Source organism: Hippoglossus hippoglossus, chromosome 9, assembly GCF_009819705.1.
Source record: "Hippoglossus hippoglossus isolate fHipHip1 chromosome 9, fHipHip1.pri, whole genome shotgun sequence".
Taxonomy (NCBI): Eukaryota; Metazoa; Chordata; class Actinopteri; order Pleuronectiformes; family Pleuronectidae; genus Hippoglossus; species Hippoglossus hippoglossus.
In genome coordinates, this window is record NC_047159.1 from 12668744 (window position 1) to 12685318 (window position 16575).

Genomic DNA, 16575 nt, shown 5'->3' on the forward strand with positions numbered 1-16575 from the left:
AAAACAAGGAGCGGAGACGAAACGCGTCCGGAATTGATTTGAGGATCCAAATCAAGCACCCAGGTCACGGGGTCGCCTGGAGCATCAGGGCCTCCCGATTTCCATTCAGGCCCAAACTGTCGCGATATCCTGTGCGATGGCCTCGCAGCCCCTCCGGAGGAGTGAACCGAGTGAACCCCAACAAAACGTCTTTGTCGACATCTGAGAGCGGAGCAGTCACAAGTGTCAACAAACACTCGGAGGAGCATTCCTGTGGGCATTCCTGTGCCTCTTCAATGCACCGAACTGGATGCATCGTGTGCTCAGGCCAAACACGACTTGGGAAAAAACGGCACACAACCCCCCCCCCATGATACGACATGGGATGGAATGGAAGGCCCCAGTGAGAGACTGTTGCCAAGTAGCTTTGTTTACCGAGGGACACGGCTAATTTGTTCATTCAGTATCGAGCCCAACACTTCCAGAGGGGAACCTCCCACATGGTTTTCTTGCCCCATCAAGACAGGGGTGTTATCAAACATGTGTGGCCCTCTCGCTTTTAAATGCATCTTGCAATTACCCGTCTGCCACCGCTCCGCCTCACCTGTCATTCCCTTACTGTTCTATCATTTCTTTCTTTTTGGGCAGCATCTTTTTTTTAAATAAAGAATCTGGATCCATTCTTTTCTTTTGAGTCGGACTCTAGTTCACCTTAAAAGAAATCTATATATTTATTTGACCTCCTCTGCATCTTAACCTCTCGTCTTTAATCTATTTTTCCTCCATGCACCTTTCTGCTCCTTCACTTATTTGCTTGGGGCCATTGCTCTCTTGGTGACACCTCCCCCTCCTTATCTGTACCTCGCTCTGGGTGGGCTTCCTGGGAGTTAGGACTGACCTTTCAACTTCACTTTGACCTCCGACCTTGTTGCTGTAGGCTCCTACACTTCGGCCACAATAGCACCTGCCACTCACCCAACTTTCCATCCTCTCCCCTGCATCCCTCCCTTCTTCCTGTCACCAACGTTTCCTTCTTTACTCCCCCCCTCTCCTTTGTCAGCCACATACCAAGGTTATATGGTTTTCTCTGGGGTCTCACGCGCTCTACATTCAGCGGAGGGAGATGAGTGAAGGGGGAGACAGACAGAGCGCTGTTGTCACTTTAAACTTTGGCCCTCTGCGAATAGTGTGAATTCTGAGGTCCTCGTTCAGTTCAAAACAACTCCTCACAGAACACACACTTGTTTGCACGCCTTCCTTTATTTAGTCCGTGCACACTCGTAGATATCTGTTCCCTAAACGTGCCTCATTTCTTTTTTTTATCAAGATCCATGAATTCTTCCCTGGGAAGATGGTGAAAAACCTTCCAATGTTAAAGAAAGTGAAAGAAAAATCCTGGTTCCACCCACATAAATTTGATGGGTTCTTTCCTGACTCAATCTGCATACTTCAGTTATTGTGGAAGTGCATTCAGTTGTATATTCTGGCGTACAAACAAGCCAACAAACAGACAGGGGGGAAAACATATCTTTCTTGGTGGAGCTAAAAAGTATTGCTGTGTATGGGATGGATGCAGTATGTATATAAAGTGTATGTCACCGTTAGTGTGTTTTTAGTTATTGTTATATATTGCCATCTGGTGGTAATTCATATAGTTACATACTGGATGTTATTGAATGTTATCATTACTGCTATAGAAAAATTGTTTCTGTTTCTAATTACATTATTCATGCAATTCTGAGGTGAAAATAATAATGTATAATTCTCTCATTATACAAGGATTAAGGAAACCTCTCACCAATTCTTAATTCCTGTATAATTGCATCTCGTTCAAAACTGCTTAGCTGTCATTCTTATCCTTTTCATATTTGAACTAAAAGCTTTGCTAAATCACTGGATTAATAAAAAGCAACACTCTGTAATATTGCTGATTGATTTTGTGGTTTTGCTAGCATCTTATGATGGATTCACAGGAATCAGAGAGCCTGTTTCTCACTCAAGCAGAGACACCATATGGCCAACTGGCAGACAATGTTCTTTTCCATTTCAGGTAACTTTTCTTTATAACTATTTACACCTTTGTGAATTTACAGCAAAACCTCACGCAATAATTAGAAATAAAACCATTTCCCAAAGATCCTCAGGGAAGAGTCAAATAAGGGTAGTCTTATCAGTTGAGTTATAAAGGTTCAGATTCAAACAAATCCGCCTTTTCTATCCACTTGAAGTGACCTTGTCAAGGGGCAACAGGTCATAACAACCCAACAACTATCAGATAGCTTAACAACATGGTTCCAGCTACGACAGAAGAGAGAACGCAGACACATAAGCCAATGGCACAATAACTGCAACTTAACTGAATGTCTAAATGTGTAGCTGTTTGGAATCCCAGTTTTTATAGCCACATACTGTGGATTTTCTAACAGTTTACTATTGATTGTCTTATTTTTTTTTTTAAAAGCACCATACAACTGTTTTGAAAGGTGCCATTTAAAAACATTTATCAAGAAATGAGTTTTGCACAGTCAGTTAAAATATCACTTACTTCTTGCTCTATGTTGCAAGGGTGTTTTGTTTTACTGTTAATTGAATAAATGTGAAACTATTGAGCAGCTTCCTTCATATATTGTACAGACTTTGCAAAGTTTCTGTGATTATTTGCTCTGGGACAATGAACTCAAGTCAGAAAACTTGAGTTTAAACATCCAAGGATAAAACCTGTACACACAAAAAGACACGCCACTGTTCCAACTGCTCAGAACTTTTATTTCACAGGAAATGAGGGTTAAAATTAAATTAAAATATAAAATTTAGATGAACAGGTCTGTCTTTAATGGGGAGGTGTAGACACAAGGAGCAGGCCACCCTCCAGAACAAGGGAGAGGGAGGAGGGTTTAGGACAGGAAGCTACAAAATGTAGTTTGGGGGATGAACCGGTCATTCAAGAAGTTATATATAAAAAAAAGAGACAGATGCAGTTAGTTATTATAAACCCCACCCCCTTCTGAAATGTCCTCATATGCAATCAGTGCTGTAGCTCTCTCCTTTTCCTTTTTCTGGTTTCTTCCAGGAAGTTTTTTTTTATCGTTAATCTTCTTCACTCGCTCTCTCATCACCGTAATCCTTTTAATCATCTCATTCTGCCTTAATGTAACATCTTTTCCTGCAGTTTTGAAAAAAGTAAACAAAAAGTCCTTCAAAAATAAAATGCCACATTTCATGTTCTACTATTACATATACAGTATATATATATAAATACATACATAAATATCTTACATGTACAACCAATTTTGAAAAGGGGATAAAGAGAGAACCCAAAAGACTTATGAGGACTTGTGGAGGTGGGGGGGAGCAGGGCAAAGAGGCCCAAGGTTGCTCATTGTGAGGGTAGTGTGTCTCCGATTTGCCTTTTTCGTTTTAGCTTTAGACACGCACGCACAATCGCACACACATACACACACAGCCTTTTGGGGAGGGGGGGGGGGGGGGGGGGGGGGGGGGGGGAGAGATCATTCCTCAGTTGGCCCAATAGGGGGAGCTGCCGTAGCTGGACTTGCTGCCTTGGGTTTTCTGCTGCATGCTGCTGGACTGACTGCGCTGTCCAGGACCACCCTACAGAGAACAAATAAATCAATTTCATCAATCACGTTTAAGATCAATAAACTACCGAACAGGTGTATTGAACGTGTAATATATTGTAGCACACCTATTTTGTGAGACCCTGTCTTAGGATGTGATGTATGAGTAGAAACTTGGGTTTACCTGTGCCTCCTGTGTGAGGTGATGGTGCAGCAGCTGGGAGTGCGGCTGTTGGTGCGGTGGCAGGATGTGCAGGAAGGGAGCAGGGGCATAGCCAGGAGCACCCCCAGGGTTCAGGGGTCCTGTTCCCCCAAGTGCTGAGGGTAGGCTGAAGGGAGGTGGTGTCCCCGTGTGGAAGCCCTGCTTGTCAAATGACTTATGAGAACCAAGAGGAGACGAGAATAAATCGATTGCATGCATTTACAGTGGGTTTAAATAACAGAATGTAAATTTCAATATAATATATACGCAAACCATATTATTTTTTTAGTCAAATAAATAATAGATCATTCAGGTATGATAAAGACTTACTTAAGTCTAACAAGCAGAAGCACAAATCCCTCAAACTAAAACCAAGTGTCTCACCTGTGTTTTGCTGTAGATTGAACCTCCCATATCAGGTACTCCTCCACTGTTACCAGATCCTGACAGTCCTGGTGCTGAGAGGAGAATGAAGAGAGGGAGGGGGGAGGAGATAAAGACAAAGATTGGAAATTAGGAGGGAAGGAAGGAAAGCAAAGAGGGGAAATAAGAAAATGATAGAGGAAAATCAAGGGGGTTAAGGGGGAAGAAGAAGAATTATGTCACTTCACTGCTGAATATCAGGCACTGAATGTTCATTTCCACTGTTAGTAGGAGGGGGCCAGCCAGTAGGAAGAAGCATATTATGTGAGGAAATACTGAGGCATGTTTCTCTTGTTTTTTTCCAACCTTTGGCATGAATCCATTTATTTGCACATTAATGTGCAGTCACACACACGCGTGCATATACACAACTCTCTCCAAAACACTCTTGAAAGGGGAATCATCTGCAATTGTGAGTACGTCCATTTTTCCCTACAGGAAAACGCCCACCAGCTTTGTGCGTGTTGTTAAATTGTGCGCGCATGTGTTGTGTGTGTACCTTTCCCTGGGCCGCTGCCCGCTGACTTGGCCTGTGACTGGGCAGAGCCTCCGTACCCTCCCTTACTGTACTCCCCAGGGTGGGCTTGAGACAGGTCATCAAAGGCTGAAGGAGGTGGAGGAGGAAGAGTACAGAGGAGGAGGAGGAGGCAGAACGAGCAGAGAGGGAGGGGGAAGCGAGTGAAAGACGGGGAACAGATGAGATGAAGAGAAGAAGAGGAAAGAGGATGGGAGGAGAAGAGAAGAGATGGGGGCATAGGAGAGAGAGGCAGTAAGGTAACCTGACTAAAATGGCAGCTGTGTCTATATTGAGCCGTGTCCAACTTCAGCAGGGGGTTTGAGCTACGCATGCAGCACAAGCAAAAAACACACAGGCCCAACTCCACACACGCATGCAGCATTTCATGTGCATGTATGAAGGGTTGGAAGATGGATTTCTAATTTGCCTCCCTCTACACACCTAATTTCTGTACACACACACAATCCTGTCTCTTCCACAATACCCCTTCTCGTAAAATACAGCTGGTCAAAACTGATGCTTTTGAGCACCCCAACACATTGACAGAAGTAACTTGCTACATAATCCACCATTACTTGATCAAGCCATCTCTTTCAAGTTTTAAGTGACTGGTAATATTATAGTTTGTTGGCAATATTTTGAGATGAACTTGTGACAGTCATAGTTCAAACAGTAACGCACAGGCGCCGTCCAATGCAATCAATTAAATAGCTGAAGTACAACTGCTGAATATAACCTTCATAGTTACTCAACTCTGAAGAAAATGTACTGTTAGTTGTCCATAAATAAAAAAATAAATAAATCGGAGCAGTGTCAGACACAGCCCTCTGGTTGAATCCTTGTCTCACCTGCGCCATATGCGTGCTGTCCGTAACTGGGCTGATGCTGTTGGTGATACTGATTGGAGGGGTTGGCCAGACCCATTGCAGGTTGTTTTGCCGAAGCAGGAGGCACAAAGACGGTGGGGCCATACTGGAAGGCTGAGGGAACCCCAGGCATACCAGCATAGTATGGCAGACCTGTGGGCAGTTAGAGAAATAATGCAGCGTGTAAGGAAACAGATTGCTGTGCAATTGTTTATAAAATTATTTTTAAAAGCCTTTTTCAGTTATGTTAATAATACAGTCTACCTAAACTGACCGACCATGTGTCTCAATCACTGGTTAAGTGAAAACATTATTTCGCTTGGGTTTAATTTTAAATTGAAGGTTTTCAAAATAAGAAAAAAACATAACTGGCAGAGAACTTGTTCAACTTTAATTTGAGCTTTAAGTACCATTTCACCTCTTTATAACGGTTTAAATAATAAGCCAGAAAATAACAAGAGGGAAAGTACTTAGTAAAGCTGGATTTGCATTAGGTGTTAAGTGCATGGATGAGTAACCCATATATGAAATTTGGCCAACGACCTCATCATCAAACATAAATTGGGTTTTCCTTACCAGTGTATCCATAGCCGGGAGGCAGAGGGGGGTTTAGGAAGGCCTGATTCTGTGCCTGTTGACCCTGGCTCTGTCCTGCACCCTGGCCCTGTGTTCCTCCCTGCTGTGCCTGTTGGGGCTGCGACTGCACCCCACCTGCAGACAGGCTGGTTGGTGGAGCTGGAGATGAGGAGTCATTCCTACCAAACTTTGTTGCCTCACCTGGATAAGAAATGATAGAAAATACACATTCAAATCCATTGTCATCATCAAACATTAAGCCATCAAGTACAAGAAAAAAGGTCAAAACTTCCATGGTGTCATAAATCACATTACTATGCTCAAATAAGCTGAATGACCAGATGTCTATGTAGTTTTTTTAAGAATTGGAGTAATTGTCTCAATTATGCAGTGTCAGGGTGGATTAGCAGCCCATCTTAAAACATAATGCAAGATCACAAGACACAACTACAATTCAATATAAAATTTGATTTACCAGAATATGGGTTATTGGCAAGGCCATCTCTTCCAGGCATAGCAGCCGCAGTACCAGGGAATGTTACACCATAATAGTCCTAGGTAGATAAAGAAGGACCAATAATTAAAATGGCAATGACAGTGCTCCCCATCTGAGGATAAAGACAAATATTGTCTTTATGACTGCCTGTTATATACAAGGAAACAGATTTGAAAGCCAACTGGTAATTTTAAAAAATACTAGAAGCTAAGTAATATGCAGCAGAGGACATTAAAGATTAAACTCTACATCAGACTCACCATGGGAAGGCGAGATTGCAGCATTTGCAAATCCTCGTATCCATAGATCTGCTGTTGAAACAGACATTGGGAGAAGAACAGGTGATTATTTCATAACATGGTGGAGTTTCTACCAAGTCTCATTATTGACTGCACATTCCATTCTAGGATCTCCTCAGCGTTAATTAGTTTGACGTGTGATCAGAATCCACAAAAACACCATCACCATCCAGACTGATAAGCATTATGGAGTTAATCGTGAAAGGCAGTGAACTCAATTTCATCATTCTTCCAATTCCAACCAACACCCATCTAGATTTAGTGATATAACCCTTCTTTCCCTTGGACAAAACCCAGTGGACTAATAATTTAGGAACAGGTCAAAATATGATATGGAACATTCATAGTTACCGGGTAAGCAGGGAGCAAGCCTCCAGGGCCCATGATGTACTGGTTAGCCAGGAGAGGTGGCACTCCTTGGGCCAAATTTGGAGGAGCTTTACCTGAGGAAGGAAGAGGAGGAAAAACGGACTTAAAGCGCAGTGAGAAATATGCCATTTCTACTTAAAGTTATCGTGTCATGTATATTTGTGTTGATTAGTTTTAATTAAGACAATAATAATTAATATGCAATTCATCTGTAGACTATGAACCAACCAGAAGCGGCGCTGAGCAGTGCAGCTGTGCGGCTGTTTGCAGCTGAGAGTATGGCGTTTGTGCCATTAGGAGTTAGTCCTGGTGCTCCAGATTGGTGAAGACCATTGGTGGTTGAGCTGCTGACAGCCATGGGGGCTGATAGACTGGGATTGATAATTTGGCTGGACGCAGATGAGTAGGCATGAAGGTTGACACCGCTGTTGATGCTCTCCTCATTACACATCTGTTGCTGCAGAATGAAAGAAAAGATGGTGTTATAGGAGAACCAGAAACTGTTTAAGGTCGAGGCAAGTCCAAGTGGATGTTTGTGCGAGATGTAATGAAATTCCCTGCAGGTGTTCCCGAGACATCACATTCACAAATGTGATGATGTACGAACGGACAGACATAACAAAAACACAATAGTGAAGACTTTAATTAAAAAAGGTATCTGTGCTGTAAGTGTGTGAAGTCTTGATTTAAGGCTAAAAATGTGTGTTGTGTGGTCAAAGTGACGGTGTCTAATCAAGTCTAGTCAATTCATCCTTAAATCCAAGTCAACATTTGCACCAAATTTGGAGAAATTCCCTCAAGGTGTCAGGGGAATCACATTCGGTAGATGTGTGTGTGTACAGAGACTTACTGTCAGGGAGGAACTTGTGGCGAGGGCCAATCCAGATGAGTGGGTGTTGGTCACGTGACTAGAAACAGAGTAAAGTGATTTTTATCAGCCTCACTAAATCTGATGAGGCCACAAAGGCATATCACCCAGAAAGCATAGGAGATTCAGTCAGTGATATGTCCACATTATATGATTAAGATATGTGCTTGTAACCATCATTATCTCCACACAAAAGAGGAAAGAGGCTAAAAGAATCTGTGTGCAATATAGTATATGGTGTGTCTGAATCATCCCACCTGCTGAGCGAGGGGATAGGTGCCAAGTGCGAAGGTGTCACTGCAGGGGAAGGGATGTGGTGACTGGGGCCGCTGTCACTCGTCATAACAGGAGACTCAGTTTTTGCTGTTCTAGACGATGATGTAGCTGGTTTGAAAACAAAAATGAGATTAATTTTGTGTAGGTTCTGGTTGATGTTACAAACTGATTATGAGAGGAGTAATACAAGAAAATGTAAAAAAAGGCTATTAGTATGTCCTGGTCTTTATCAAACCTCATGCACTTACACTGAGATGACTACTTCCTACCAGATGCATTTATCAATCAATACTTATATTAGATTGTATGGGCCACTCCAGTATAGTTCTCTATAACTGATAAATGAGAGTACTTACTGTCCTGTGTGCTCTGTGTCTTCATCCCACTGTAGCCGTTCTAAGAAGGGAAGAAATATTTACAGACTTAGTTGTAACATTCAGCTTTTTGTCAGCTAGGATACAGACAGTTTTTTAAAAATTCTATTCAAGTCCCTTATGCATAAAGACAGAAAAGGTGTTTTCCTCACTGTGAGAGGTCCACCAACAGCTGATGGGACATCTTTGCTCTGTGGGAAGCCAAGATGAGGCGGCAGGGACCTTTGGCCACTGCTCTCCACACGGCTGGCTATGGTAGGGGCTGCAGAAGATGGAGTGGCTGCACTGGGAAGACCCATGGATGGTGAGGGCGTGGCACTGGGTAAGCCCAAAGATGGTGAGGGGAAGCTGGGATCTGAGGGTAAGCTGGGTAAACTGCTCATGTGTTCGCTGTTCACAAGACAAGAGACAGATAGAGGATTAAAGACAAACAAATATAGATAAAGAGAATATGACCCAAGCAATTCCTTATATCATTTTAGCTAATTCACTAATTTTGTCCCCATGGCAAGTCAATATTCTGCTTTTTGCCAAATGTATTAAAAACAGATATATAAAATTACAAATGAGACACTGCACACATAAGACAAACCAGCCCCTTAAACACCAACTCATACACACCTCACAGACCCTGGCATAGAGAACAGGCTGCTCTGTGGCTGCTGTGTGGGAACAGCAGTAGGGACAGACATGGGCGATGTTGCTGCTGGAGCTGGGGCCTGAGTGGGGGCGTGTTCCCTGGGCAACTCCACTTGTGCCATGTCTGCTGTTCCACTACCTGCCTCAGACCCGAAGTCGAGAGCTCCGAACTGAAAATTCAGACCAGACATATCTGATGAGCCTGGCATCTCCACTGCTGACGACGGAATCTGGGGTGGAAAAAGACCGAATTAGGAAGAACAGGCAAAATATATTTAAATCACACTGGCCATTTTAAATTCATGTAAAAATTATAGGAAGTTGTTAATTTGTACAATTCAGCAAGTTTCAGTCAAACGTTACCCAAGATAGTTTGCTTGTCACAACTACTACAAAACTGTTCAGTCAACTAGTTTCTGTTGATATGGATATACTGAAAAGTGCTGTATATCTGTGTTTAATAATAGGTTATTATCTCAGATTTTGAGAGGTAAAGTCACAGAGTGGAGTTTACAGCTTGAGTGAACTACTTTTGTTATTTATTGTCTTTTTCTCACACACACACACACACACACACACACACACACACACACACACACACACACACACACACACACACACACACACACACACACACACACACACACACACACACACACACACACACACACACACACACACACACACAATTTGCATGAATAAAAGGCCCAGATATAAGATCTTACCTTTGAGGGGGGAGGTACTCTGCGTCTCTGTGTCTTGAGCTGCCGCTGAGGGGCTTCTGTGATGGGAGGCTCCATGCCTGGCAGCTTCCCTCCTGGAGAACCTCCATCTCTTACAGGAGGGACGAAGGACTCATGACCTGAAGGAGATCAAGAGCATCAGGCACATTCATGGTACCATGTAAATGCATACACCCAGAATCAAAGTAATTGTCAAAGCAAGACATAGTGAAGACAGTGATACTGCCATAATCTTATAGCCCAGATACTGGTACTGTCTTCACACTAATTTATTTAGCAGAGAAAGCACTGCCTTCTTTATCCATAATTGTGGGCCAAAATCTAGTATTTGTTATCAGCTCTGTAGCCATTATCTTTTCACTGTTCGCTAAATATGTCCCATCTTCTTTTCATGTGGTTAAAGCCCAGAAAAACAAGGCATATGAGCATTATGTGTCAGCTTAGTCGCAGTAGGTCATGCAGCACCATCTACTTCTGCTACTCCTTTTCAACAAATCCAATAATTATAAAAAAAAAAGAATTAGTAGATTTGTATTATTAAAATCATGTAATATACTATGCAGACTTTCAAACCTTCAATAGCATAAAATATTGTATAATAATAATCAAAAAATAATAGCAATAAATCAGTCTGAAGTCATACCTGGTGGTGTGGGGACCTGTGGGGCATGTGACTGAGACAGGCCCAGAGATTCTGTGTTGGGGTGGATGGTGGACTGTTGTTGCCTCTGTACCAGCTGGCTGAGCACTGCTGATGGCTCTGGTTGGTGCTTCATCTCCACTGAAGAGATTGAGGGTAAATGGAAAGATACGTTACCATGTAGCTTTCGCATTGTTGTTAACATTTAAGATTTAGTTGGCATGCCTTAAAAATCGGTGTTGGATTTACTGATATAAAACTTACTGTGATGGGCAGCCACAGGGCCATGCTCTACTCTTTGAGACTTGATGTCTAAAGGGGGAAAAGAGGCCGAAGAAGGACTTTGCATTGGAGGTAGCCCTGCATCTTTGGAAACATTACTGCTGCTGGTGGTGTTGGTTAACGTTTGACTGGCTCTCTGACCAAGCCGAGGCCCGTTGATCTGTTCTGATGTCCTGATGTCAGGCGGAGATGTTGGCTTAGGTGCACTCAGAGGGCCAAAACCAGAACCCAGGACTGAGGACTGAGAGGGGGAGAAGAAAAACAAGAAGTGAATACACTGATACCTTATCTCAGTGTGTATGACATGAAATATGCAAGTGTTTGCTTGTGCACAAGTGTAATGTGTGGCGGTCCGTACCAGCGCAGCGTGTGCATATGTGGTACTAGCAGCAGCAGCATGGGCGTAGCTGTTGGCGGTGGCATGTGCATAGCTGTGTGTTGCAGTGCGTCCATTGTGGTGGGAATTGGTAAACACCAGGCTTTGGCCCAAATCTTCAGCTGAGGGTCCATCAACTATCGCCCCCAAGTCAGAGTCCATGGAGGATCCTACAGCCACTCCAGCCTTAGACAGAAGGCTAGCCAGGTCCATACTGAGTAGAAGCAGGTGATAAGAGAACAGGAAGTATAAGATAATTACAGAGATTGAATAAAATGTTGTTCTACAAAGTAAAGCTTGTTGTTTGCAGTGTCCTAAGTTGACCGGAGTTCAGGTGGATCATCTTACTTGTGTCCAGGTGTGATGGGGTTTCCTGGAGCAGTCGAGGCAGTAAATACTTTGGTCTCAGACAACTGTAAGAAATGACAGGATGTACAAACACACTTTATTAGATTGCAGTAACGCCACATTAACAACTGGCTATTTACAAATAGAAATGAATATGTTTTAAGTCAGAAGCCAGTAATAGACATTCTGCAGGCCAGTGTAGATTGAAAGAAACTAGTAAAAAAAAAAACTGAAAGTTTCTTTAAGATCATAAATAAATACTAATGCCTTACATCCTCATTCCAGTCTTCTAAATTCCATTCTTCCGTGTTCCCTACCGATGCTCCTAGAAAAAGAAAGGCAGTTCACACATAATGCTGATATGTTCTCAGCAATAATCAATCACCCCAAAGCAGTGACAGAAACTATAGTTCAAAACTTCATCATCATGACATACAAATTATCAACCCCTTGAATACATTGTGTAGATTTATTTGCCAATTTCTGCTAGAATGCTCGTATTTTTTTGCTTATTTGTTTTAAGTTAAGAATTAAGTAATTGTACAATAAAAGCAGGAAATGGTATCACAAGATATTTTCTTTACTGTTATTTTCCCTACCAGGTGCTTCAGCAGAATCGTTTCCATCCCCTTCCCATGTCTCCTGGCGAGCTCCAGAGTTAGCCGTGTAGTCTGCAGGATTGAAGGTGCTGAAAGAAAAGAAAGTGGGAAAAGTGCAAAGACACGGAGAGAAGGGGGAGCAAACAGAAGAGATAATGAGTATATAGTTCCGTTTGTTGTTGCTATTGATAACATGAAACAGGCAATTTAGTTGTAAATGTTTTTTTAAGGAGGAGATTCAGAAACTGTTTTTCTACACATTTGTTTTTAAGATATGTGCTTGTAATCAACATCACCATCTCCTCAACATACTTCAGTCCTAATTTAAACTTCACACACACGCACACAAAACCGTACCCCATTCCCTGGTTGGAGAACCTGTTGACACCAGCTGCTCTTCCTCTTCCACGACCCCCTACCCCTGAGGAGAAAAAAACAACACAATGAAATGACCTCTTCTGACTGGTCCCACTCAGCCTCAACTACTCATTAAACGTTTTGGAAGAAGGCATCTAACTCATACACGCTGTCAGAAATATATTTACTGAAGAGTAACGTTCAGTCCTTGACCTTATGATACAATATCTACAAACCTATCTTTTCTCATAAACAAATCCAAAAAGATTTTACAGCTTTCAACCCTCTCTTATCCAGTTATCTACTGACATCCCTACACCACACACACTCAAGCAGCTGCAAGGACTATGCACATTCCACAAATGTTGAGTGCGGCAATATTCTAAATGCCTGCAGACACAAATAGATGTTGCTAGCTCCATCACCAATACATGCACAATAACATCTCAGACACCAAACAATGTTGGAATTTACCCAAATATATAGAAAGGCTTGCGAAAACAGTGTAGAATAGTTAACCAAGCATGTAAGATATCTATAAGGCTGAGGTGTTCAATCTAAACTAGTTGCTCACCTCTGCCTCGCCCCCTGCGGCCTGCGTCGCCCCCTCTCTCTCCAGGAGCCACCTCAAACCCATTCTCCTCTATACGACCTGGGAATTAAGAAAAAATTATAATGTATATATTGTTAACAATTAACTGTGAGAAAGACTTCTGAACCATTTTTAATTCATTTGGGAAATCAAATTAACACAAATCAAGGATGCAGCAAACAGCATTCTAATGGACTGATGGAGAAACATCTATAGAATACAGGTTCTCTGTCCATTTGATGGGACTAATGCATCTATGGACCCATTTACCTTCACGCCCTCGGCTAATTCCTCTGCCCCTCCTATTGGCACCTCCACGTCCACGACTGGCCTCCCTTTCTCCTCCTTTCCTCTCTCTGCTCTCCTTTATCTCTGAGGTTCCTCCTTCTTTCCCAAGACTCCGCTTCTTCCCCACAGTCTCCCAGGAGTTCTGACAGAGGTTAACAACAAAATGTTGACTGTTACACCTATATCGTGATATGCATTTTCTGAAATAATTTCATGGTCTTTTAGCCTGTGCATTTGTATATGAACTCTTACTGTGTCAGGTTTGTTCTCTAGCAGGTGATTGATGGCTTTGTTTACATCTTCGTTGCTATCGTGGAGGGCAACTATGCACTCATCTTGAGTCTTGCCAGTCACCTCAATCAGCTGTAAGCAGTCAAAACAAGAACGTGCATTGTGGAGTTTTAATAAAGTCACATTGTCCAATAATTCCAGGACAATATGCAGATGATTCAGAAGAGGGTTTGTCTAAATATGCATGCGCACAAACAAATTACCTGTTTGACCTTGTCTTCAAAGTCAGTATCATTTTTGTCGTAGATCACTTGGGCTAAACGAATCTGTTCTGCTGTGGCCTGATAAACAGAGTTCAGGAAGAAACAATGCAAGAGGTTAATTTTGCGATGAAGGATGCAGTCATCTAAATATTCTTTAAATGTTAAATCTATTAAGGCAAATCTGAAATTAGAAAAAAATTGTCTATTTTAACTGAAAAGTCATGGATGCAACTCTGTATGTACAATGGTGAAAACCCACCTGTATCTGTTTTTGTGGTTGTGTTGTTTGTGTGGTGCTGGGCAGCGTTCTATCCCGAGTTCCCCGGGCTTGAGTGCTGACCAGTGAAGTCATCATATACAGTATATACAAAACAATGTATGTACAAAATAGAAAAATCTGGAGGAGAGAAGAGACAAAGTCAAACACCAACCAGGTGTGAAGTTGTTACATTGCATCACAAGTCCTAGTACTATATCATATTGAATAAATGTCCACTGCCAGTACAGTATACTGAATATAAGCAGGCAGAGGCTCTCCATGTAAGACTATAACCCCATCTGTCGCCCCCACCTCCCAGGTTAAATTTAGCCAAGCCAAGAGGGGACTGTCCTGGTGTCGACTTACAAACCCTCCCTCAGTCTCCCGAACAAAAACACCAAGAGTACGAACCAACCTCTGTTATAGGTAGTCTATTAATTATAACAATTCTTCATCGATGTCGACGGGAGACGCCATTTGATTGAAGTAATAAGTCAACACAAATCGACCATGGGCTTTAAGCCAGGTTACACCGTGTAAAGAGGAATCGAAACCATACGCATACCATGGGTTATATTATATTACATAAACTAAGCTGGTGGTTAGCTAAGTATAATACAAGCTGGCAAGTTGACAGCATGGGGACAACACATGAGGTCCACTGGCTGTGATCGTCACTGTTGTCCGACAATGGTGCGTTGACCGACAGAAAAAAAAAACAATACACAACAAGAACTGTTTACGTCGATTGTAGACATTGTTGAAAATGTTTTTCCCCCGGTTGTGTTATAATGTGGGCGGTGATTTTAATCGCATTCTCAAATCGATTAACGTCGCGAGAAGCTCGACGGAAACATGAGCCGTGTTGGCTAACGTTCGCACCAGCGTTAGGTCATGTAGCTCCCTTTAGCTTTAGCATGGCTAAGCGCTAGTCTTTGTTTCGTGTGCGATTCCACCCGTTGAAAAGCGACAGCCCACGGAGCAGATATTTGCAGTGCGGCCTCACAGTTGGTCGACTTGACCGCTCGTGTGACTATTGTCAACACAGACCCACCGAGATATGAACAAAAACAACAAATGTGCCGAGTGAGGACATGTACCCTTTTGTGTGAACCGAAAGAGAAATGGCAGGTATAGCCGACGTCATTAGCATGCTAACACAACTACTGCGAAAAGTAAGAAATCACGCGTCGTGTTAGCACTTCGAGCGGTCGCTGTCGAATGTCTAAGCGTTATGATCGTAATACGAGAACATGGGAGATAAATGCTGTCGAAGAAAAGCGTGGCCCGTCCACCACGCTACGACGGATACCCGCTGCATGCTAACTGACCCGGCATGTGAACGAGCCGTCCGCGTACAATGCAGCGACACAGTCCGGATGCAGCGGTTAGCTACCGAGTTAGTTAGTTAGCTTACCACCGAACGGCACGGACGGTGGCTATGGAACGACACGTTTGTTTCCCGAAACTTTTTTAAAATCATACGATCGAACACATCGACCGTTCAATCGGCTTTAAACGAGTATTACTGCGCGTTTTTTCTTCTTTTTCTTTACCTGCTAACACGCTTCGCACAGCCAGCAGCAGCAGATGATGTCACGTGACCCACCGCGCCGTTGTTCAACGTTGAGAGACTGACACCACCAATCAGAAGCCGCGAGTTGGTCACGTGGTTCCGCGACGTGCCCCAACACGACGTCCGCGTTCACGTCTGGGAGCGCGCTTCAGTGTTTGCCAGCAATTCACGAGCTCGGTTATTATACAATTTATTTTGTTTTGGTTTACTTCAGTGTTTAGTTTAGTTTGGTTTAGTGTTTAGTTTAGTCTTTAGTTTGGTGTAGTGTTTAGTTTACTTTAGTTTGGTGTAGTGTTTAGTTTACTTTAGTTTAGTTTGGTGTTTTTAGTTCAGTTTAGTTTATAAATACAGTTTACCCAATTTATAAATCCACAGGAATTAAAATACATACATTTTGAAAAAATAAACCAAGGCACACTTGCTGTAGAAAGATAAAAATGCACCTGCATGTTGCTGCACATTGTGTTTTTTAATCAGAACATATTTCTGAACATACAGCATTTGTTCCAGTGTTTTCAAAATCACGATGAGTACCTATTGTTGGCTCAGTTTAGGCCAC

General features: G+C 42.6%; 1 protein-coding gene and 1 non-coding gene across 4 annotated transcripts; both read right to left on the reverse strand.

The window, feature by feature from the left end:
• Positions 1–2724: 2724 nt before the first annotated feature.
• Positions 2725–16127, reverse strand: LOC117767585 (ubiquitin-associated protein 2-like). Of its 3 annotated transcripts, none has more exons than XM_034595351.1 (29): positions 15997–16127; positions 14441–14578; positions 14182–14259; positions 13940–14050; positions 13670–13829; positions 13382–13459; positions 12808–12871; positions 12451–12539; positions 12124–12176; positions 11852–11916; positions 11486–11717; positions 11110–11368; positions 10849–10986; positions 10188–10324; positions 9445–9692; positions 8976–9213; positions 8806–8845; positions 8431–8557; positions 8156–8213; positions 7534–7756; positions 7288–7379; positions 6898–6948; positions 6617–6695; positions 6142–6342; positions 5548–5718; positions 4682–4786; positions 4144–4217; positions 3742–3933; positions 2725–3591 (listed from the first exon to the last, which is right to left on the reverse strand). In XM_034595351.1, exons 2-29 carry the CDS (start codon positions 14534–14536, stop codon positions 3496–3498), a joined length of 3555 nt encoding a protein of 1184 aa, XP_034451242.1. In that variant the 5' UTR covers positions 14537–14578; positions 15997–16127; the 3' UTR covers positions 2725–3495. The 3 variants fall into 3 exon arrangements, with proteins under 3 accessions (XP_034451242.1, XP_034451241.1, XP_034451243.1); XM_034595350.1 differs by having other exon boundaries at positions 7534–7762; XM_034595352.1 differs by lacking the exon at positions 4682–4786 and having other exon boundaries at positions 7534–7762.
• LOC117768591 lies at positions 12678–12758 on the reverse strand. Its single transcript, XR_004615093.1, has one exon. It is a non-coding gene; the product is annotated as a small nucleolar RNA SNORD121A (small nucleolar RNA).
• Positions 16128–16575: the final 448 nt, after the last annotated feature.